The sequence below is a fragment of the Argiope bruennichi genome, chromosome 4 (genome assembly GCF_947563725.1).
Source record: "Argiope bruennichi chromosome 4, qqArgBrue1.1, whole genome shotgun sequence".
Taxonomy (NCBI): Eukaryota; Metazoa; Arthropoda; class Arachnida; order Araneae; family Araneidae; genus Argiope; species Argiope bruennichi.
This window is the reverse complement of record NC_079154.1, coordinates 45,613,364-45,639,734: the sequence shown is the minus strand read 5'-3', so window position 1 is coordinate 45,639,734 and position 26,371 is coordinate 45,613,364. Positions and strand designations below refer to the sequence as shown.

At 28.7% G+C, this 26,371-nt stretch overlaps 1 protein-coding gene across 2 annotated transcripts; it reads left to right on the top strand.

Annotated features, from left to right (window-relative positions):
* The first annotated feature begins 9,781 nt into the window (after positions 1-9,781).
* Positions 9,782-23,086, top strand: LOC129966553 (borealin-like). Of its 2 annotated transcripts, none has more exons than XM_056081000.1 (6): positions 9,782-9,919; positions 11,115-11,428; positions 13,563-13,605; positions 19,252-19,421; positions 20,775-20,898; positions 22,528-23,086. In XM_056081000.1, exons 2-6 carry the CDS (start codon positions 11,124-11,126, stop codon positions 22,645-22,647), a joined length of 762 nt encoding a protein of 253 aa, XP_055936975.1. In that variant the 5' UTR covers positions 9,782-9,919; positions 11,115-11,123; the 3' UTR covers positions 22,648-23,086. The 2 variants fall into 2 exon arrangements, with proteins under 2 accessions (XP_055936975.1, XP_055936974.1); XM_056080999.1 differs by lacking the exon at positions 9,782-9,919 and adding an exon at positions 9,943-10,084.
* The last annotated feature ends 3,285 nt before the right edge of the window (positions 23,087-26,371 follow it).

Here is a 26,371-nt window from a genome sequence, read left to right as displayed (position 1 = left end):
AAATATAAAGAATCGCTTTTATATATAGATTTTACTATCACGAATTTAGTAAAAAGTATCTTATACAATATCAATTTCATTTTGAAATTCATTTACTCATTTGCTTTTCATGATTTCATGTCTCTAATATTTTGATTTAGTGACTTGAATTTTGTTCCAATCACTTACATCATCTTTAATTCGGTCTGTAACATTAAGAGGCAACTGATTCGCTCATTTAGAGATCAATCCAGTTTCCGCTGAAAGAAGAATCACATGATATAGAAATACTACATATTCTAAATACTATTCTGAATATTACTTTTAAATACTACATATTAATACTACGTCTAAATAATACATATTCTAAATGCTACATATTTTGAATACTATTCTAAATACTACTTTTAAATACTATTCTATTACTTCTGAATATTACATATTCTAAATACTTCTTCTAAAAACTACATATTCTGAATACTATTCTAAATACTACTTCTAAATACTGCATATTCTAAACACAATTCTAAATATTACTTCTAAATATTACATATTCTAAATACTTCTTCTAAAAACTACATATTCTGAATACTATTCTAAATGCTACATATTCTAAATACTATTCTAAATATTACATATTCTAAATATTACATATTCTAAATATTACATATTCTAAATACTTCTAAAAACTACATATTCTGAATACTATTCTAAATACTACATGTTCTAAATACTATTCTAAATATTACATATTCTAAATACTTCTTCTAAAAACTGCATATTCTGAATACTATTCTAAATATTACAATACTACATGTTCTAAATACTATTCTAAATATTACATATTCTAAATACTTCTTCTAAAAACTGCATATTCTGAATACTATTCTAAATATTACAATACTACATATATAAATACTTCTAAATACTACATTTCTTCTGAAATTGAATAATTTTGTGAATGAAACAGCAATAGGCAAATCGGGACTCTTGGTTCGAATTTAACTGTATTTGAATCTCATTCTTTATCTCAAATATTTCATCGTTTTAAGTAGTGTGACTCTTCCTGCAGACGACCGGTAAATCGTCTTCTTAATGATCACCCCCCCCCCCTTCCTTCATTTTTTTTCTCTGGAAAGAGTACCCACTACGGTTACGGAAATTTCTAATAGAAAATAAACAAAGCGCACGCAGCTTCGACAAATCTTTTAAATTCCAATCCATCCAGATAACAAAAACGAGCCTCCCGCCCCCTACTGCTCTGCGGTTTGCTGCAGCTTTTTTTCCCGAACCCTTCCCTCCTGTAATACACATCAAACTGCCATTAAGAAGGAAGGCCACATTCTTTCGCAGAAAGAACCTGCTCATAAAGCACAATCAAAAATATCTCATTCGCGGCCCACGGTGCTCATTTGCATATTATTGTGATGCCCCATACCCCATTCCTGGGCCCTTCCTAATCTGTATTTCATAACATAGCAGCGGAGATTGGGTCCGAAGAGCCTGAGCCACCATTTATCAAGAAAAGAAAGAGAATGGCAAATGAAGAAGAAAGTATAAAAAAATTCTCGGTCGAGGTTTTGAATTTATAATCAAAGTCCTCTTCGACATGTAGTGAAAGAAAAAAAAAATAAACCAAAACCACCAAGAAAAGGAGAAGAGAAGGGAAAAAATTTAATATTGATGGCATCCACGATAAGTGATGCAAGAAAAGGATTACAATAAAGTAAAGAGAAGAAGAAGAAGTTCGTCCATTTTTATGCTCTTCATTTTCTTTGTTGCCCAGATGAATGTTTTACAAGCCCTGATGACATTATCTGGCAGAAGATTCGAACCGCAGGAATACTTTTGAAAATTCTTTTTACTCTCTCTCCCCTGAGTTCTAAGGTTCGCTCGAAATGAATATTTTACTCCGCATTCTTTGGTTCTTTTGCAGTCCACTTGAATTTTATCGTTATACACTTCTTTATGAGGAGGATTCCTTCTTTTATTTGTGTGGGGTTTTTTTTCTTCTTCCAAAATTGACTTCGAAATTTGAAGATTTTTTTAAACTTTTCCTAGATCATTTTCTTCAATTAATTTCATTTTCTGTGGCAGTTATGATTATTAACTCTGGAAAAATTCAAATATAAGAAAGAACATTAGAGAAAAAAAAATATTGGATTGCTCATCTTATGCTTGTATCGTTTTCATGAACTGGATTTCACAAAATTTCTTTTATAAATATTATAAGATTTTACAAGTGAAAGATTATGTTCATTCTTACAGATCATATCACATACTTCTCTAAACATAAAATCCAGTCTTCTATTAATTTTTTTTCCAAATCTTACATTTGGGTTTAATTTCAAGAGGTGTCTTATTTTTTCATAATATCAACATAAAAGATATTCTATCGAAATAAAACACACATGCACTATTGTGATTCTTTGACGTCTCCTGGAGATATAATTGCATACCTAACATATCGCTGCAAGGGGCAGATTCTTAGACCTCAGCCCTGATAATTGCTAACACTTTGCTGTTGAGTCAACAACCTATTCATCGATGATGCCTTCCTAGTGAAGAAGTAAGGGTTGACGATTGTTTGATCCTCTCTTACAGTACTAAGCAATTTCTTTGCCCACCTGTTGAATGAGGTTGTCGTACTCTAATTGCTATTTTCGAAACTTTCAAAGATTTAATTCTCCTCCTTGCTGTAAGATATAAAACTAGTCAATCACAATTACACCAAGTCTTGTAGTGACATTCTATTAGTCATTCCATTTTTTTCACCAATCCGTTTAAGTTAGGCATTCATGAATAATCCACGGTAATGTTATTCCAATTCCTCTGGTGAGCACTTAACTAAAATGCATTCCAAGCCCGTCCTCCTCCACATTTCCCAAGCCTTTCTTTTATCGTCCTAAATGAACTCCTATATCAAAGAGAAATTAGGACACATTAGGTATCTAACACTCCACTCTGTACCATGCTAATTCTGACCAGCTTCTTTGCACTGACCATTGATTTCGCGTACCATGGATTGACTTTGAATGTTCGAAATAAAATTCTTACTCCGGAAATTTTCCACAATTTTTCTCTGTATTCGCCGAAACAGTTCTTTCTGTGAGATTTTTTATTAGGATCAAAATATTATTAAATCCAGTGAACACTGGAAAATTTAATTAGTACAACCATGTTTTAGTTATATATTATATATACCTATGTGTTGTACTTATATTTTGATCAATCATTCAGCACCAACTATGGCCTCTTTAGGTGGAAGATCTTAACTATGGCTTATTTTGTGATTATTGTTTATACTACAAACACCCTGAAGAAAAACATACTAGAGCTTATTTTTTAGTTTAGTCTTATTTTCGGAAAAACACTGTATGCAAAGATGCTTCCGGGATCAGCCTTAAGAGAAACGGGGCCCTATTAGGAAAAGAGTTTTAATCAACAATTTTTGTAATGTTTTAAGAATCGAAAGACTTCGAATTCAGAAAAGAAAACAGTAGAAGTGTTCTTCCATCGACTTTCTGGTATGCTTACAAAATATAATGTATACTGCATAAGATAAATTTTTGTTCAAAACTAGAATTTTTGTAACAAGAAAAAATTTCATTTTTCTAAGATTTTACATTTTTTATTTATAATTTTCACTTCCACAAGAACAAATAGATTTGCAGACAATCAATCCTTCTGATAAATTAGTTCAAAATTTGGTACAGATCAACTATTATGATGTCAAAAACCATATACTATATTTAACCATATACTTTCGAATTCTTTTCATTTTTACTTTCTCTTATACAAAAGGCAGAGAAAGTATTGTAAATATCAAAAAATACGAACTCCGGCTTTCAATGGATCTCTACGTTTTAGACTGCCCTGAGTTGAGAACACATTTTTGGAAAATGTCAATTTGTCTGTCTGTCTATGATAAAGATAGATTAAAAACGCTTTGAGCTAGATGGCTGTAAATTTGGTATACAACCTTTACACCAAATTTGCATATTTCTATCAAATTTTGAATAAAATCTGTTCAGTGGAAGTCCGACTGTTCGTATGTAAAGAAACAAAGAGAGTATATAAAACAAAGAGAGCTAGATAGACAAGATTCGGCACATAGATTAACAACTATAATGTAGACACCTGTCATATTTTGAGCCCAATCCACCAAAGGGTTGACTGTCTGTCTGTCTGTACTTTCAGAAACATGTAAACACGATAATTCAAAAACGCAATGACTTAAATATATCAAATTTGGTACGTAATTTTGTGACTACAAGTGCAGTTTTGTGCCAAATTTTGGTTTCAACCGATTGAGAAAAACTTTTCTAAAACACAAATTTGATTTTTGGATATTATTAAAGCATGCCAAGAATTAATCGCCAAATAACTCGCCAAGGTTGATACGATGGATTCAATTAAATGCTAAATTCATGGCAAAAGTTAATATTTCGTAATATTATACACCGATGCCATGTAAAGCGTTCTCTGACATGGCAAGTTTATTACAGAATATACGAGAACGTTTTGGGGAGACCAGTTTTGGCTCTTCATGCCCACATACAAACAGGAAAACTGATGGATTTCATTTAATATTTGATAGATATCTGCAACTGCATGCAAGGATTACAAACCAAATTTCATCCTTTCTGTTTGAATTATAGGGTTAAACCAACTTAATTCCATGAATGATATATTTTTCCTCACTGTAAAAGTCTAAAATGGAAAGGCATCAAACTCTCTAGGTTGAATTTATTCAGGAATACAAAATTTTTTGTTTCTTTTTTGTATTTTATGTGCTATAAAATAAGAAAAAAAATAGCTTGAAATTTTTTTTCTTATTTTATATTATTTGTATAACATAACTTATTTTATAGCATTTTTAATTTTTGCACTCTCTGGAGAATGTATGCAGGGCATTTGTTCTGTTTAATTCAACTGTAATAATACCATAAACTAAACGGCGATTCAATGGCACCCTGATGCATGACTCATTAAATACGGAGCCAATTGATAGCAATTAGTCCAATAAGCTATAGTACAAAAAATAAGAGTAAAAATAAAATCGAACTTTGGATGCATCATTTTAACAATCCTTCGATTATGAAAATTGCTGAGGACCAAAACAATCATTCAATCTTCAGTAATACTTATTTACTTTATGTCTAAGTTGGCCTTCATCAATTATTTGTGCTTGTTTTATTGCCAATATGAGCGTTATCACAAGTTTTGCCTTTGATTTCTGTGATCAGGTGACTGAGAAAAGTCGGCAAGGAGCTCTCTAAGCCTTCACAAACACCATAGTGAAGGAAATTAATTTCTTTTAGTAGATCTTATGTGCCCCAGGCCATAATGTGATGTGATCGAATCTGAATCCTTAATTCCTTATATTAATCTAATATTCAATAATGAAGGTCACCTCTACCACTTCGATTATAAATGCCCTCTTTCTACGCAATGGCAGAAAATTATTTTACAAAATGACCTGTAACTTGTTTATTCTTGATCTAAATGCCTGTAGCCACTTTCAGAACTGTGATCATATGATCGACGTACAGGTAAGGCATCACATTTTGCTCTAAATTTCCATGCTTCCCCAGCAGGAGGACATCAGATTTAATTTTCATAATGGATGTTTGGCGAGATCGACTCATGTGGTTTGAAAGCGAATTTCTACCTACAGGCCATGATTTGATAACAGAGAAGGTCAGATGTATATGAGAGGCATTTTAGTTTAGTATCGTAGTTTAAGCATTTTCACAATGTGTGGTCTTGAAGGCTTAGAAAGTCATTCAAATATCAATGTCATTGAGGGCTCGTAATTCATAATTGCGTGGATCGTTCCCAACAGTTTTAGCGTAACTCCAATCCTGGATACTTATCTAATAAATCAAATTTTCGAATTTGCTTCACTTCATTTTACAAATTCACTAATTTATTAATATATGATATGAAAATATCAGAGTGCGAAAATACCAAAATTGTGGAGAATTCCGATATAAATGAGAAAAGAACACAGAATATTCTGAACACAAAATAATAGAAATTCGATTCCATGGGAAATCCATCATGTGTAAGAGAAGTATATTATTCCTCAATTTAGACAAAAAAAAAAAAAAAAAGTAATCAACTTCACTTGCCGTGTTTTAAAAAAAAATCTGTATTTGTTGCTTTTAACTAACAAGTATTATGAAAAACTAAAGTAATAAAACATTTATTGGTGGGCCATTTCCGAGAGTATAAGTTTCACTACCTATATCAGAAAAAATTCAAAATTTAAAAGTAATTTTAAACAAACTGATAAAAAAATTTAAAGAGGAATCCAATCACTGATCTGAAACATCATAGCACGATAATGCTTTAGTCTCCGTTCTATTCATCTATCCTTAAATTATTTTTTAAATTTGTTCTTAGTTCTTCTAAATAATGAAAACGTGTATTCAAAAAATACGTTTAATATCGTTTTATCTCATTTGCGTATAAACGCAATTAATTAAACATGAAAAAAATTATATCAAAATATACTTACAAATATTCTTAAGCGTGTGTTAAAATTAAAGGAAAAAACTGCTAGCAAATAAAAACTGCGGGAGTAGTCTTCTTGAAACTTTCTTGCATATTCTCTAATAAATGTATATGTGTATTTTTAACTGAATATCATCAGCAAATAATTGTTACGAATATTTATCTATTATAATTCAATATTTGATGATTAATGGCTAGCATACCGTTAATACAAAATTAACAGAAAATTGAATAAGCATTTCGGATGCCTTTTTTTCCTGTCGATTGAAACGAAAATTGGACACAAAACTACAATGATAGTTACAAAATCCCACATGAAGCACCTCTTTTTCCCCTTGAGCAGAGAGAGCCCCCTTGTGGCGTTTTTGAAGAAGACAACCAGTTGAGCGGCATACCTGCACCCTGAGGTTGACTTTTTACCCATGTGCAACCCTTGTGCTAACGCCGACTGTTTTCGGCTGGAAACCGTGGAATCCCTCCACCATACTGTTCTTTAACCTAATTTTCTATGTGTGTCTGTAGTAATAAGTGTTTGTGAATTTTGTAGTATTGCTGTGTTTGTGAAGATTAAAAATAGTGTATTTAAAACCAGGCAGTTCCTTAGGAAACCACAACACACCACTATACACAGTAAATATTATATATTGAAGTCGTTGCATTTTTGAGTTATTCCATTTATATGACCATCAGAGGATTAATTCTTTGAAGAATTAATTCTATCTATACTTTGGGTGTTAAATCTGTGCACCAAATTTTAACCATCTAGCTCTCTTCGTTTTGTAGTTATGTGTTCTTATATTTAGACAACCGGACAGATAATTTATCTTGAATGGATTATGTTCAAAGTTCGATAGATGATTTACAGATATGATGTAAAAGCCTGTCACCAAATTTCATCCTTCTAGCTTAAAGCATTTATAAATTATCGAGCTCAAAAGCAAACAATAATATTCTAAAAGATATTTTTCCACACTCAGGGACATATGAAACGTGAAATTTCATCAAAATCTAGATTCGAATTGTTTACGAGCTGTAAACTTCGGGTACGAAAAAGTAATGATGCCACTGAAGAGCTAATTTTTTGAATTTTAAAAAGGAGTATTAATAGTTTTCATGTATTTATCTTTAGTTATTTAGGAAAAAAACATTGAGATTTTTAAACATTTAATTTTTAAATAAAAGTCTAATTAAATTTGTGGATAAATCTATTATTTGGGAACGCTTGTTACTTAAGAAGTTATTATCTACTGTAACAAGTAACTTCTAGGTCCATAGATCCGTCCCGTAAAGATTAATTTAACTATGCGGTTGTTATAATAATATGCCAGCCTATGAATATTATCATTTAAAAATTTATAACATATTTCAAATGCTCTTAAATTATAGAATATTCAATTTTTTTTCTAAACTATTAACAGCATATATATTTTTTAGAATTGGAAAGCCAACAAAATGATAATTAATCAAGAAAAATTATGAAATATCCATAATTTAAACAAAATAATAATAAAGAATAAGGCAATTTTCTAAATTTAAAAGATGTTTGATTTTAATTTTGAGTGATTAGCGGCCCTATAAAAACTTTATAAATCAAATAAAACCACAAAATTCAATTACCTCGAAATTGCAATACAAATAAAATATTTTATATTGTCCCACCACCTCAGAATTGTTGAGCCCTTTTGAAAATCCGACTCTACCGATACTGAATATGATGCATTAATGGATAGACGTTTTGATGCCGGTCTAATATAACTATTTCGCAAGTTCTGATTCAATCAAAAGCAGAATACTGCTGAAACATCAAAAACTGTCAGCCCTACATTTGTACTGCTCTTCCGTCTTCCAGAAAATTTACTCTGCACTCGGAAACGAAATTATATACGTAGTTACTCAGTGAATATAAGGGCCCATTTTAAAGCTTCGAGGTCTAAAAAAATATATAAAATAGCTTTTCTGGGTTGGGTGGGTTTTTTTTTTTTTGAAAAATTAATCTTTACTTTTTTTAACTCTATAGATTTTTTTTCAATTGTAGAAATCAAGAAATATCAAAATAATGCATGAGGAGCCTGTTAAAGGCAGAGGCTTAAACAGCATTCACACGAGGCCAACTATTGCGAGTAATAGGGAACCTACCTACTTTAAGAACATTATGTGACTCCAATGAGATAAAGTCGAATAGTTACCCAGATAAGACAACTATTTGCCACTCTCCCATTGGAGTCATATGATCTTCTTGAGGTAGGCTTGGTCTTTTATCGCTTGCAATAGTTGGCCATGCGTTAATGCTGCTTTAAAATAAGAAATGCATAAATGTTTCTTAAATCCATATTGCTGCTTCTCACTATATCTATTCTACTGTTGAGTGACACTGTATCAATCTGAGACATGGCATCAGGTATGCAAAAGTATTGGGGACAGAAAGTCAACACAGATTAATTATTTCGGGTACTCAATTTTTGAACTCAATCGGTAATATTCTCAACTTTATTAATTTTCAGTTGAGTGATGCTATTTCAATTTGGTACAAATTATTATGTCGATATTGTCTCTATCGTATTCTATAGATATCGAAGATTTCTATTAAGATATCTCTTTTGCTTTGGAAACAGTAAACAAATAAACTCTATACCAACATCAAGAGAAGATTTATTCCCTTTATTTAATCCCAACGTAGAATGGCATGCATCAATTTTCAATAAATATCTGAACTGATTTCACTTCTTTTTTAAAAGCCATAAGTACCATTTTTAAACACAAGGTTCAAACTCTGTCCTGTTTACTCATTAGTTGAAATTAAAAAGATTCTCAGCCCATTCAGCATCTGGTGACCGTAAGGCATAATGTTATACTGCCTGCCCCCACATTAGGAAACCAAATATTTTAACAGTAATTGTATTCCTGCGACAGTATACTGTACTGAAAATATATTTTTCTTTTACTTTTGAGAAATTTTTTTACACAATAATTGTAATTTTTTGTTTATCTATCCAATTTTAGTCATATCTCTTTTTCAACTTACCTAAGATTCGAAACTAGGATTCATTCGGCTAGCGATAATAGATTATAGCATGAAGAGAGTATATCTCCTGTGAGGAAACATCATTCAGAGTTTCTATTTAATTCAGATATTCCCTATATTTTGTCCTAGTTGCACTGACAAACTTTTAAAATTATTTGACGCAATAGACAAAAAAAATTACAATTAAATAAAGACAGCAGTTGACAGTTCTTTATTTTCATCTTTCACTTTGGCAACAATTTTCACTTTTTTCTGAACAATATTGGCGAGTTTCGCGGGAAATCGCGGGAAGTAAGAAGTTTTGGTGGGGAAAAGTTTTATTTATGAAGTTTGTTTTGAAAGAAGTCATAGAATCTGACTGAAGTTTTGTGCATTTTGGTCGTCGTTTGAATTAAGGTAGAAAGTATCAACTTTTGTTCTGATGTACTGCTTATTTTAATTTAACGGTAGAACTTCATCTAAACAAATGTGCAAGAATTTAATTTTTGCATGAAATCATTTGTAATGAAAATTATTTTTTTCCCGATTTACTTTATCTGCATCGGATTATATTTAATCATGGTTAGTTTAATTTGCTAATATTGTGAATAGAAATGTTTTATTATGTTTGAATTAATATAATTTAAAAATACTTAATAAAGAACTTGAATTTTAGTGCCAGTTAATTGAAAGAAACAGTTATAATTATCTCTGTCGTTTACATTGTTGTGAAATTTCTGCATTATTTAATATGCATCTGTATATTGGATTGGAAGATTTTTGAAAAAAAAATCGACCAATAAAAATTGAAATATAAAGAAATACTAATTGCAATTTTTTTAAGTGTTGATTCCATACTTTTTCAAGTTTCTTATTTATTTATTTTTTGTCTTTATTTTCTATATGTTTTATTAAGCTTACCTTCTCTTCCACACTTGGTTTTCCATTTAGGAGCTGTTCTCACTATAAGAACTCTAAGAATTAGTCATAATTTAAAGTAAATATTTTGTTCCAAGTTGAAATGTTTTCTTGTTTTGCAAAACTTTCTGTCAAAACACACACACTCACACACAAAAAAAAAAAAAATCCGGACTTGAAAAAATTTTTTGTCATTAGAATTTATTATTATTTATTTATTTCATGCATATATCTTTGAATGAATAAAATCTTCGGATATTCATTTTCTTATATGTATTCTAGAACTGTTTTAATGTTAAAAGTTTGTTGAATATATAGAAGACTTTCTTCTATGAGAATCTAAAATTCAGAAACAAACTTTGGTTTGTGAAAGTTTTATTGTGTCCAAAAAGAAAAGTTTATTTGCTGAATTGTAACCAAATTGGATTCTAAATTTGTCAAATACTGCAGCCATATGCATGAAATTATGATTTTTTTACTAACTTTTGTACATAATAATGCTCTTCTTGATACATTAACATATAAATAGTTGTCCATACAAAGATACAATGATTTTTCATATTGGTATTAATATTGGCACTAATTGCTGTTAATTTAATAAAAAAAATATTTAGGAAGACTTTAAAAAAACAGAACTTTTGACTATTCCTTTCTATTATTTATTTTACTTATATATTACTTTTTTTTCTTTCAGCTTACAAAAATGGGAAAGCGCAAAGTAAAAAAAGCAAAGAAAACCACAGATTCCGTTACTGAAGAAAAACGACGCCAGCTGAATGAACTTAAACAATTTGCTATCGATTCCTTTTCAGAATATGAAACTTATCTTCTTGGTTTAATTGAAGAAAAAGGTAACAGAGTAAAAAAACTTTATGCAGACAAATTGAAATCAATACCAGATAATATAAGACATATGACTATAGCACAAATGATTGAACAGCAAGAAAAAGAAAATCTTAAATTTGAATCCTCAAAGAAGGAAGATGCTATTCGATCTGTCATTGAAAGGTACTTTTTCATAGTTTCTGTTTATCTTGTTATAATGAATTAGTTTTAATTTTGCTATATCTTTGAATCAGGCTTGAGAAAATTATGCTGTTACCAAACTGGTACTAAATTTAAGTTTGTGAACTCTTTTATGATATTGACTGTAGTAATTAGAAAAAGAGTTGGCAATGTCATAGTACTGTGCTCTCTGGTATCTTTTCTGAATTTGCTTAAATAGGATATTTAGATCTTGACTAGATGTATTCATGTTGCAAGAAAAATACTTTTGTTTTGTTTTTTTCTTTTGTGTAAATAATTAATTATTTTTATTTTATGAAAATTGAATTTGTCGCTCTGTAAAAATAATACAATATTCCATATTTTATTATTATTATTCTGCGTTATGTATACTGTTCATTAATTCCTGAAAGTTTAAAGAATTTTTCTAAGGTTTAGATATCGTAAACATTTTATTGAAGATCTGCCTCTACTTTATTGTGTTATTTGTTGTAATTTGATATTAAATTTTCTTTATTTTATGATCTACTGTAAAATGATATTCAAATGATCAACATATATTTGTAATCAATATAATATCTTTATATCTAAAAGATTTTTAATATTTTATTTCTGATTTGTTTATCCCCAGTGTTTTGAAAAAACTTTATTGGCAGATACACTCAGCACGTAATTTCAAGCTTTTTGATTGTGTTACAGTGCAATTGAATTTTCTTATGCCAATTCATATAAAAAGGGTAATAAAAGAGGGGATAATTTCTTCTAGTCATATGGAATGAAGTGTTAGCAAGTTCTTTATATTTACAGCAAAACTTACATTGTAATCTTATATCTTAATTTCCACAATCGCTCCTCTGCCATTAAGCAAAATAATATTTTAAAAATTGCTTTCTACTATTTCCATGTTTATAATAATTAAAAAAAGAACATTAAATTTAATTTTTAATTAAAGATTTTTGTTTTTATAACTTGGAACATATTATTCCACTAGAGCCATTTTTACATCGTTTTAAAAAATGTCTTAACTTTTTCGAGAATCAATTTTAATTTCATAAATGACAAATCATTCCTAAAATACGGTGGTGCATTCTACTAAAAATGTGAATCATCTTCAATTCTGCACCATGCCCAGAAAATGGATACCCTTAATAACGCTGAAGTAGATAAAAAAATTACAATTTTTAAACTTTCAAAAAAGTTTATCTTGCTCTACTTATCAAACTATTGAACACTATTTATCAAATAAATTATTTCTCCTTGTTTTTCTTGATTGTGGTCATTTACATACTTCATTCTCTAAAAAAGAAGACTTTTTTTTTTTTTTTTCCTTCCCCCGTAATGCATTTGGTTATGTGATGGGCTTCTTCTTTCAAAGCAGAACTTGTTTCTTTTTAAACTTACCACTCTTTAATTAACTACGGAAAAGTTTCATTTTCATCTTAAATTTTTACTATAACTTTGAAACTGAAAAAAATTATAATAAATTAATAACAAGATGGTTATAAATTAAAAATAATAGAAATTTTAGTGAATTCCTTTATGATCATTTTTTTTTTTTCTTAATTAGTTATGTTTACAAATGTTGGGAAGTCTTATTGTAGAGTTGTGAAAGATTTCATGACCATATTTTTGTGTGTGTCTAACCAAACTGTTGACTCTCTGTTTAATGTGTATTTGTTTGGAAACAGTTATTTATTTATTTAATTTTTCACAAGCCTAGAAATTTTGTAGAAAATGACTGAACACATATCTTTAATCAAGTTACTTTATGTTTAAATTTAAAATTCTCAGAATACATGAATTTCAATAGCAATTTTACTAAGGTTGAAGTAAGGTCACAAAAATTCTTAAAAAGTCATTAAATCCCTTGTTTTCTGAGTTTGATAAATATTGCCCTCCTTCATTTAAAAAACAATTTTCAATGAAAAAAAAAATATTTTTTGTATTGTATGTTAGTTGGTTTGAATTTACTTGCCTCATACAATATATTTTTTGTTACATGTTGCATCTTCATTATATATATAATGTTAGGTTTAAAATAATAATAATAACAGTTCTCTTAGTTCAGTTGCATAATTTCTGATTAATGCATATAATATAAATTATTTAATAATTAAACTATTTAATTATTTTTCAGTGGCAAATTGATGTCAGAGAAGAAGAAAACTTTGAAAAAAGAAGTAAGATTAAATTATAATGCCAAATTTTTTGTGTGAATGTATTATTTATTAGATTACTTTATTATACTTAACAGTTAATTAGTTTTCTTGCTCGAAAGAGGTTTTTATGATATATATTTAAATTCATCTTGAATTTTACATCCCACTTTTGTAGAAAGGTGATTTATAGAAGGAGTACGAAACGGAAAGATTTTAAGGTGTAATGTTTTGATTCAGAATGATCAAATAAGAGTAGAGTGACAAAACAATTCCTTTATTTACAGCCTTATATATACAAAAACAACTTTATGTACACAAAAATAACTTGTTCTCATCTAGGTTAATATTATTTACTAATATCAAGAAAGTGCGAAGTGGTTCCTCGATCAAATCGAAGAATAAGTTACTAAAAAAAAACGCTAACAGACTGTTAGCTCTAGCGACTACTCGGGGTGGGGGCGCTCCAGAAATCCACCAAGCTTTATTGGGTGGATCCTAACGCAGAAGTCCAAATCACACAGAACTTCTAAAAAAATCAGGAATAACTTTTTCTGACACTGACATATCTCTGAATTACAATTCGACACCTCTCATTGCACTTAAAACAAACTAAAAATATTGCTTTTTATTTCTGTCAGATCTCTGCCTCTAATTTTTTCATTGGTAAACTTGAGTACCCTATCACCCAATAGCTGCTCAGCAATGCTTTCTGAATGGTCTACAGTCGATCATGGAAATGTCCGTTAAGTTTCCATCTTTGTACCTGAAAAACGCCTATTAATTTAATCAATTCAGAGCTAACACCGGCTGAAGTCCAAATGAATTCGACATTTAATGGCAACAGCTGCTGGTGATTTCCTGAAGATTTGAGGAGTCTCTTCATAAGGGAAAAAAGTTAAACATCTGGATTTTGTGACATTTTTCTCCCTTGAAGACATGATGGTTTTATTTGAAATGATGAGACCCACATCTGTGGCCCTTCGTCTGGATACAACAAATGACTAGACACAATGACTCTACTAGGGAAAAGGATCCACATCTAGCAGTCCGTAGGTGCGTAACTATATGTGGGAAAGCAGGTGATGTTACATCTGGCTGAAATGCTAATTACCATGCCAGGAAAAGAGTCAAGTGTTGCAAAGGAAAAGCTTATAACAGATTGTAATAATTGCAGTTGTGTTAAGTTATTAAAATAGACAGCTGATTCTCCGTGCTGATTTCCAGCTATGTTTATATAAGAGTTCAGGAATATAAAAAATTAAACTATTGCTACTGAACTAATTATAAAAGGAAAATTGCTGTTTAGATGAGTATCGGTGGGAAGAATTTACAAAATACAGTAAAAATTAATATAGGCTATTAAAATTCTTTTTTTATTGTAGTTTGGCAGAATTTTGTATAACTAATATCAACTCCGACTTGGCTAATATTTCTAAAATGCTCTTGAGTGTTTTGTATCAATTTCCAATTATTTAAATAGTTACCTAATGCTGTAGTATTGTTTTGTTTTATTTTATTTTATAGTTTTTTTATAACTGAGACTGGTGTTTTTAAATGTACCTCTTGTAAATACTGTTCAGCAAACATTTTTCAGTCAAAAATCAGAGGCAATTTTTCTTATTTCTTACTTTTTCATGAACCTCAGTCCACTATGCCCTGGTGTTTCATTCTTGGCTTCAGTACCTGGATTTCACAGGTTTTAGACCAGATTGTTTTGTGTGAGCTTAACAGGATCAAACACTCTCTGATTTCAGTGATATGGAAGTTAAGAGCAGTGTACTGGGGGCTATTTAATCTTTTTGAATATTATTATAAATACATAAGTATTAATGATTATGTAGACAACCTCTTTCCCTGACATTTTAACATTTTTCAACAGCATTAAAAATTTGTGTGTCAATGGAATTAAATAAATAGTTGCCAGTTTAAATACTTAATGTGGGAAAGACATTACGTTTAAATTTTGAGTATATAAACTAGAACCTCAATTCTGGATTTACATTTTTTTTAAATAAGTTCCATTATTAACATGAATTATTTACTATATCTTCAAAATGAAATAAAATTTACAATGATTGCTAATTAGAAATTCCATTTTACTTTCTGCTATATTTAACAATATGCATATGTATAATTAAATGTGTATTTCTACTTATAAACTAGTTGCTTTTGGCAATTTTCTTGTCTATTCAATATTTTATGCAAATTGGACTTGTAATATCTCCAAATTTAATAGTCTTGGTCCTAAGGAATCATATTCAGTGAAATATTCTTGACACTCCAATTTTTAATTAATTTACTTTTTAAGCTTCTCTTTTACAACCAAATATGACTAAGTTATGAAATTTTGAATATCATTGCTTTAAAACACTCAGCAATTTCATAATTTTAGTTTGATCAGCCTCAAGGTCTCAATGAAGATATAAGCTGATTGGCGTATCTTCTTTAAGATAGTCGCTAAAATCACCCGTTTTTCTAAGATAGTGATATTCATATTCACCCCATTTTGGTCACAATAAAGTGGCTGTTTCTTTTTGTTTAAAATGTTAGTGTCTCAAGACTATTTTACTAAATATAATTCCTAGGACAGAGGATCTGTCTAAATATGACATTAATTATTTATCAAAACATTTATTGGAATAATTTGAGGGAAAAAATACTATTCTTTATATTAGTTTATACTGTTTTTCTTGTTAGTTATATATGCCTAATACTAACTCTTCAGAAAATAAGATTCGAGACTCAATTAGCATGGACATCTTGTGTGTGTGTATGTATATATATATAATATACACCATGTTTGTCTTAAATGCTGTAAAATTATTGAATTGTTAATACAATGGAACTTTGATTAACAAACATAATTCGTTCCGGAATTACTACAAATAAAGGAGGGGGAAACTATATGGAAATAATGTGTGGCGACAATGTGTTACATTCCGGAGGAAAAAGTATAATAATGTAATTTATTACTTATAAGACTTTTTTTTAAAGAAAATTATCTAAAGACACTTGTTTTTTGTTTTTGTTTTCTTTGAAATTGAGTCAACATTATTGTCAAATGAATTTCTAGAATGCATTAACAAGGTAGTGTTTTCAATATATGATGCAATCACTTTCTATATTTTCACCTTCTCCCTTATTTCACTGGAAGATTGCTGCTCTGTTGAGTCTCATTTCTTCCTCTGCATACTAAATCTCCTCCACAGCTTTTTACTGTGACACCGAATGCAGTTCCATAAGTTCTTCAGTAGTTTTGGTTATGTTCTTCCACCAGCACTTGGATATCATTGCTATCCAACTCAAGCCCCATAATCTTGGCCAAAGACACAAAATTGTTGATTAATAACATCACAGGCAATGTATCACTCACACCCTCCCCTCTTCTGGAGGTGTTTTCCACCATGCTGTTCAGCAAAAAGTTCTTCCACATTGATATAAAGGTTTTTTTCAAACCTTTGTACTTGCTTTACCACTTGTTCTGTGAAAGATTTTTCACTTAGTGATTCATATTTTTACATTTTATTTTGCTGGTAAAGCAATGTTTGACCATAGATATTTTGAAAGTTCACAAAAACTTTTCATTACATTTATTTTTTGAAAAAATTTCATGTTTATTTCATATCTTACAACTGCATGCTGAAAATTATTCTTATCTCAGTTTAGTTTGCAGTAAGAATTAATTTAATTTTCTAACTTGAGCTTTTGTTAACATTATGGCAACATTTTGATTTAAAAACTGATTGTTCCATGCACACATAACATTATTGTGGAGGTTAAATTTTATTTTGTGTGAAATACATTGTTCAAAAATATGCTTAAAATATTTTTCTAATTATTAAACAGGGTTCCCACACCATTGGGCGAACAGAGAAAGCGCAGAAAATTTGAAAATCTATATCGATCTAAAGATTGCAAGAATAAATTATTGTAGTCATGGCTTTAAAAATACCGTCTGTGATTGTGTAATGTTGAAACTCGTCCCTTTTCTCGCTCCTCACCTCCTTTTTTTTTTTTTTTTTTTCCCCACATAGATTATTCTAGTTTTGATTTGTGAGACAATTTTTCTTTTTACATGAGATTCATGAATTCAGCTAATGAGCATGCACAAGACTTCTAAAACTGCACAAAAGAATAGAATACATTTCTCTGGTGGGATTAGCAACATTCAATCTGCGGAAGCAGTCAGTTGGTGTTCAATTTAAAATACTTGAGATTATTGAATGATTTGTTTATTATTTGAGAAACTGTAAGCTTGTTCAAAGTAGGTATAGAATAGATACAAAGTAGATAATATTTTTAAATCAAAGAGCTGCTGAAAATCCATATGTAATATGAATTGAATGGATTAAAAAAAAATCTTGATTTTACTGAATGGGTTCGAGAAGTCCTGCAAAATGCATTTGTTGCATACTGCTCACTTTCTAAGAAAATAATAAGCCTAAGTAATATGGAAAAATAAGCACTTATTATTTATGCCGAAAAGGGAAACAAAATTGTGTGTCACTTCAAGGAAGTCATCATAGATAACTTAGAACTTAAAAGGTGTGGCACATCAAATCTGAAAATGTCAGAAAATAAATTCATTTTGAACATTTTAGCTCAAACACAATCATTTAAAAATGGTTTTTTATGGGCATTAAAACTTGCTGTATCATATTCATCCTTTAATTCATTCAGTGATATATTAGAAATATTTTCATATGTTCACTGAAAGTGAAATAGTTAAAAAAATGCACAATGTTTTTCTGTTATACCATACAGAAATGTTGTACCTTATTTGTTATGGATTAGCTCCATTACTTCCATGAAACTGATGGTTGAAATGTCTGCAGAAATTTCCAAAATACTTGAATTGGCAAATATGATAAATAAATAAAAAATAATAATCTTACTTCGTAATGCTTTTTATTAAATAATCATTAAATGATTTGTATCTTGATAACAAAAATGTTTTGTATTTTATTTCACTTGAATCTTTAATTTTGTGCGACTTACAATTAAAGAGCATGAGAGGTAATAAATATATCCCTCCTTTAATATATAAATTTTATTTTGCTAAATTCTAGATAATAAATTAAGATAAAAAAAATTTCTGTATGTAAATATAAGACTTCTTTAAGTGTGCTATTATATCAAATGATGTTAAATTGTTACTTCTTTTGCTTTTACCACTCCTGAAAACCATATTCCGCTGCAACTAGTACATGAGTGCTATTTGTACATTTTCTCTTATATTGAATAGATGTATGTAGACTTTTTTTTTCCCCCAGATTTGAGTGGCAACTGTTAAAAATAGAAATTTATATGCTATGTTTATATGCTAAATAATTGATATCATTAAAATAATTTTTAGTTTGCAAGTAAAATTCATTTTTGTTTTGTAATATCTTTAAATATTATTGTTAAAAAAAAACTCAAAAATTTTTAATTCATATAATTTTCAAAAAAATTGCTCTGAGATAGATATTTCCCCCTCTAAATTATATATGTACCAAGTTTGGCATTCTAAGTCAAACTGTTCTGCCTCTAGACACATAACATTTTGTCAACTCCTAAACATACATTTATCTTTTTGATAAGTAAATATGATATTTTATTCGTATAGATAATTATTGCTATAACCTTAATATCTCCATAATATTGTTTTTTCATTTTATTTTTCAGAAAAAGAGAAGTCTAAGTGCTTCTGCTTCTGCACGACCATTAGCTGTATCTCGTCCACCTACCAATACATTTTCACGGCTGAGTCGTACCGCAAGTGAATCGGCACTAAACACACCATGTAAATCAAATCGATTGGGTAATATGGTCGTCACTCCAAAATTTAATCCTAAGTACGTAATTCCTTTTATACTTTTTCAGTATTTATCATTTATTTCTCTTTCCTTCATTTATAGTTAGTTATATGAGTATTTATTGCAGTATTACTTAAATCACTTTGATTAGGTACTGTATGGTAGGCAAAATATTAGGATAAATATCACCTGTTTTAAACTTCTAGTTATGGACTAAATAGAAAACTCAATCTACTATTATGTGGACTCTGGTAAAGAAACATGAATATGCATTTTACTCTTTTAGAAAATAAAAGGATAAGTTTTCCCAACATTATTCTTACAATTATTATTTTCATTTTCTCTTATAAGTGCATTGCCAACACAACTTAGATTAACGGAATAAGGTGGGAAATGGTCTCTGAAATTATTAGTGCAGAAATAGATTTTTTAATTAGTTGGAATATTATCCAGTTATTTAACAATAGAAACAGATTTGCCAGCTCTTTAAAAAAGGGGAATTCTTAGGTTAACTCATTTGTAAAGCTTTAAAGGAAATTTTCAGATGGCCAACTTTTTCTTTGTCATCAAATTTTAAAGCTCCATTTTCATTTGTGTTCTAGAAAATAAATAATGTAAGTCTCTATAATATTTCCTAAGGAATGTTTTTTTTTTTTCTTTGAATTTAGCAGAAATATTTATTTATTATTATTATACCAGTTACATTACTTTATATTTTTTATGAGAAATAAACTGATTTATGAAATTTTAAGTATGCTTTTTATAATATTTTAGAATTTTTGAAGAAATTATTTAGTAATGTTGCTTTTGTCAACATTTCTTGAGGGAAAAAATATCTATTGTTTTATTAGAGTATTTATTAAATAGTTTTAATTTCTTTCACAATTCCAAAAATGTCAAAGATATACTAGATCAGAAACTATAATATATTAATTATAGAATATTTGATGCAGATTTTATTATATAAATCTTCACCTTTCTCATTCATTCTTAAAATGTAATAAAATAGCTCATGAAAAGCTTTTTTGCATTATAGGGTAAACTAAATAATTCTTAACTTTTTAAGGATTTTTTTTTTTTTTTTTTTTCTGTTACTGCTGAATTTTGAATAAATTTCATTAAAAAGGTCTTTGAAATTTCTCTGCCTGCATTTATCTGGAAATGTTTTTTAGCAAATTATGTAAATATTTTTATCCTGAATCATCCTCATTGGGATGTGGGAAATTTTTATATTTCTGTTTTTATTTTTTTTATTAATTTGAGTTAATGTGAAAGTAGATGCAATTTATTTTCTCTAAAACAACACAATATAGGGATTAAATATATTTTTTTCCTTTCTTCTGTGTATTGCAGTATTGTGTTATTTATGCAATTATATTTTGCTTACTTTAGATTTCCAGTTAGCTCAATGGCCAGAGTTCCCAAACCTGGTGAGCTTGTAATGTCAATGTCTGGAAGTCCTCTTCAAAACATTGTGAGTGAAGGAAAAGTTACACTGTCCCTTGGGGGTGGAAAGGTAATGATGCATAGTATAATTTTTTTATTAACTTTGAATAAAAATCTTAGAAATTCTGTATTTGAACATTATATTTGTAACATACATAATGAAAGAAACATTTTACATGGCAGATTGTTGGACCTAACACTACCAAATTTGGCTTGTAATTATTTTTTGTAAATATAAATTTAAAAAAGACCATTAAAAATTTTTTAATTGAAAATTAATAAATATTTCTCTGCTGTAAGTTCAAACCATAAAAATTCACAGCTTAAAAATTTTTTAAAAATAAGTTTATAGTGATACTGAATTTATTTCTATATAGTTTTTTCCCCTTTATTTGTAGTAATTGTTTAATACTTTTTAACATAGTTTACTATATATTTTATTGATTTATACACTGTATTTTGTGTATGCATTATCATTGCAATAAGAGAAAAAATTTTAAATAAAAATGGAATTGAACTCGAAACATTATTCTACTACAATGTCTTGAACCAGAGGAAGTTTTGCCTCTGTTGTCAAAAGTTTGCATGGCCAAATTTTATATCCATTAAAATTCATTAAAGGTTTTATCTTTACCATGTAAAATTTAGTTTAAGTGTTCCTATATTGATTTGTTATGAAAATTTCTTGAATATAAGCTCTAAAGTGTTTTGAATATTCTGTAAAAATTGAAAGTTATGGATTGTTTCTTGCAGCTAATAAATCAATGTTTCAGTGTTTCCTCTCCCCCCCCCCTTATTAAATTGCATAATTTTTATTTTTATTGTTTTTTGTGCATTAGAAATCTTTGAAATACCAATAGGTAGAGAGGATGTGGTAATCTTCTCTCTTTTTCAATGACATACCAGTCATTTGCATTTGGGTTGTTTTACTTTTACACTCAAGTTATTAGTTATAAAGATTCATCATCATCATGTCTCTTTACACCAGATTGGTGCATGAGGCCAGATAATTTCATGCCATCCAATCCAGTGTAATGCTGCCCTCCACAATTGAAATGAATATCTTTTCTTAATGATCATATGGTCTATGGTTTTCCTCTTTTTTTTATTGGTGCTCATGTCAGAAAAATATCACTCAGTGGCATTTCAAACATATGTTCAATTCTTTACAATACTGTGGAAAATAAGTTTTATTATACAATTCAATATTTGAAATTTTATTTAAGCAATATATTTTAAGAATCTTTTTGTGGCAAGTAGTTAGGAAAACATAAGTTCTACTCTTTTAAATCAGTAAATTTCCAAGTTTCACTACCTTAAAGAAGGACTGTCAATACTATTGAATTATACAAATATAATTTGAATTTTCTGCTTATATTTAAGATTTTCCAAAATCTAAGTTATAAAATTAATCCAAGCTTTCAATTAAGTAAACATAATTTAGTTGATTTCTTGTGTGTATAGCAATAAAAATAAACAGTTTTTGGACTATCGGTATGACTTGAATACTAAATATTGGCTGATTCATTTCAATCCTGAATATAGTAACGATAATAGGGGAGGGAGAGTATCACATGTTTATCTGTGTACTTAAAATGTGATTCCTTGTCTAAGTACTAGTTTATATTCACTAATTGAGAGTATTCTGTTTATTAGAATCTGTAATTGAATGAGTAATTAAATTTATTTTTACTTTCAGGTTTTTCAAATAAGTGAAGACACAGACTTGGAGAAAGAACTGAAAGCAGAAATTGATGAACCTTTGAAAAAGACTTTTAAGAATTTGAGGGAGCAATTAGATAAAATTCTTCAAGCATGAAAATTTTAATGTGATAGTTATGCCTATTGTAAAGATGTATTTCATACTTGAAAATTTATATTTTTTATATATATTAGTGGATATTTACATAAGTAAAGCATATGCATTTATACATAATTTTATGTAATTTTCTACTTACCTGTTTATATAAACAAAAATGTCTTTTACCATTTTTTAAAAACTGATTTGTTTTCTCTATTTTAACTGCCCAATTTTCCATAACACAACCAGAGAAACGGGGGGGGGGGACTTTAATAAGATGTCATATATTTTTAAACTCCCCATCTACAATGCAAAATGTCAATGCTGTGATGATTGTCTGTAATATTAGATTTAATTTTGCTGGAGCCTTATTTGTTAATTTTAAAAATTATATTTAAAATTGTCTAGTGTTTTATCCAAGAAAATGGCAACATTTTCTACTAATTGACAATATCTGATGAATAGACAAATTTTTTTATATTTTTCAAAATTGTAAAGGTTTAATAATATTTTAAAGTAAGTCTGAAAATATTTGTAATTTTTTTAAATATTGCTGTTGATATTGGAATCAGATTTTGCATTGCATAATCTCAAGTAATTTTAAAATAGAAAAAAGAAATGAATGATATTGAATGTGTTATATTTTAAAAAATGTTTTAAAAAATACAATGAATGAACCAGCATTTGAAACAAACTGTAAAAATATTATTATTTTGTTTATTTATCATACATTGTGTGAATTGATGTGGAAAATGTTTCATTTCTTGCAAGTAAAAATTTTGTGTACATATTTTTATTCTAGTTTTATTGAATAAAAATTATTATGTACATTTTTTTAATGGACAATACTGCAAAGAACTGCATGTTCAAAAATATCCAACATCAATGAAAGTAAAGTCTCATTATTTTCTACATATAATGCTAGTTGATATGTAAATATATAATCCAGCAAAGAGAATAAAGAAAATTCTTATGAGATTTAAATCATCTCTCAGCTCCTCGACCTAAATTCCAATAATATTGTTTAAAAGTTATTTTATGAAATTCGTACATTTTTATGCAATGCTATTGTTCTTAACTCAGGATATTTCATAAAAGGCATTAAAAAAAATATATAAATTTGCTTTCCTGCTTAGGTTGTGGGGGAAAGGTTTGAAGTTTTGTTTGTGTTTGAGGGAGGGAGCAAGGTTTAATGTATAGTAAAGCATTGCTTGTAAGTTTTTTGTAATCCTGATTCATTCTTAATCATTGTAATGATAAAAAAATACTTTCTCTTAAGATATGAAGGTCTTCCCCACCCCACCTTCTAAAATCTAAAAAGTTTCCGCTACAGTAATTATTTCATTCCCAAAATGGGGAAATTTTCCTAGAAAGCAAGAGAAATAACATTCTTTTCTTCCCAGGTATTTAAATGATAAAGAAGTTATTCCACTTTCTTTTTAAAAATGCAAAACTGTTAAAAAGCTTTGTATTTATTTTGCTTGTGAAAAAAATATTCAATTAACTTAATTTGAGTCAGTGCGCACAGATAATCTGAACATCGCATAACATTTAATGTTTTTTTATTATTATTAAATGACTTTTCTGCATGCAAATAATTTGTATAAAATAAATGTATTTAATTTAGGATTTAATCATTGACTTCAACAATATGCAATATTATAATGATATTTTTTAAATCTCAAATTTTTTACTTTTAAATGAATTTGCATTAATATATTGTTTTTAAGTCAGCCCTTAAAAATGTATAAATGGGGCTTTGTTGAACTTATTAGTAAATATTCTTTTTGAGATAATGAAAAAATGTATTGCTTTACTTGATCCCTTTCGTCTCCTTATACTAGACATCTTATTTAAAACTGTTTCTATTTATTGAATGTTTTATGTAATTGCATTGTATTATTTTTAGATAATTCTTGATTTGCATGTTATTATATTTAAAATAAATTTCTGGGATGGCATAATTCATTTATAGTTTTTGCAATGCATGAGTATTTCCTTTAAATAGATTTCAGGATGAGTTTGCTTTTCTTTTAGGTTATTGTGTCCAATCTCCTCTCCCCCCCCCCCCTATTCAAAATACTTTTACAATATTTAATTATCTTTTGGCAAATATTTTATACTGAAGTTTGTATGGTTTTAACTCTTTATCCAATATGTATGCTTACTATATAGAGCACTATAGAGTTGCTTGCTGCTTATTTTAAATTGTTATTCTAGTTTGAGTACAATTAAACCTTGCATAATGAGCAAACAAAAATGTAAAAAGGTGACTCACTTAACAAGTGATGTTTCACAGAACGAGTGCAGAGGACACATGACTTCATATGCTGGATTGGCTTTTATTAGTTTGTGTAGAGAGTTTGCTTTGAAGAGAACCCTTATTTATAAGAGAGAAGTTTGGCCTGAATAACATAGTCAAATGAGCAAATATCTGTGGTGCCTCAATCAATGAGATTTTGACTTCGACCAAGATTATAGACTAAGTGTATAGCAAGGACATCATTAAATTAGTGGAAGAACATAGCTAGAATTACTGAGAGCTTATGAAGCTATGCTCTTTGTCACGGCAAAATTATGCAGTGAAGATTTGGACAAGAGGAAGAAATAATAGATGCAACAAACTTCCAATGAAATTAAGAGAAAGATTAAAACCATGGCAAATTATTGCATCTTATGTTAAGAAATATCACCCTGATAATGCTGTGTCTCATCTTCAGTTTTCAAGTGTAGCCAAAGTTTTTAGACAATTTTCCTGTTCAAAAAAGGATGTATTATGAATAGTAAATTAACATTCATAAATTAATTTCATTTAGAATGTAATGCATTGTCTTACTTTTCATGGATTCCTAAAAAAAATTTCGCATTACAAGTTAGATTTGGGAATAAATTATGTGTATTTAGCAAGTTTCTAAATTGCTTGCTGAATTTGTTCAAAATTGTTCTTTTTATCAGTGTACTTGAAAAAGACTTTTACCCTCTTGTAACATTTTATTTTTTGTCAACCTAAGTTGGAAATGTCTATTGTACTAGACATACAATTTTTTTAAACCTTTTTCGCCTATAAATTTCAAATTTTCTGTAAAATATCCTTTGTTAGTACATGATGCATTGGTGAAGGAATAAATACCTCCATTGATAGTGATTATACTTATTCTGTTTGTATACTTTAATGTGCATATTTTAATTCAATAAAAAAAAGTTATTGGGTTAATTGAAGCTTAATCATGTCCAATTACAGATTAAAGCTAAAATTTTAAATAAAATGTCAGAGAGAATTGGCAGTACATAGCATTATGAACAAAACAAGCGTCAGTCCTTGAAAATAGCACATCTGTCAAATTTTGAAATTTAAAGATACTTTCAGTTGAGGGGGGGGGGCTGTATGAAAGATTTTACTGATATTTTTCGTGTTTAATAATTGTCTAGTATATAAATAATTAATACATTTGCTTTCATTACGATAAATATTTATTATACAATACTAACATCACATGGACTAAAATATAAATTCAGCTTAGTATACATGTTTGTTGCTATTCACTAGCTTGATTTATTTAATTCTAAATAAGTTATAAGAAATAAAAGAGTGAAGAGAACCGATTACAAATAAATTTAACAACAATAATTTTAAAGTTATTCATTATAATTTAGTGATTTATTTTTAAAACTAATGAATCAGAATTATTGGTGCAATTTGTTAGGTGTCAGATGCACAAATAAAACCTTTGCCATACTTGAC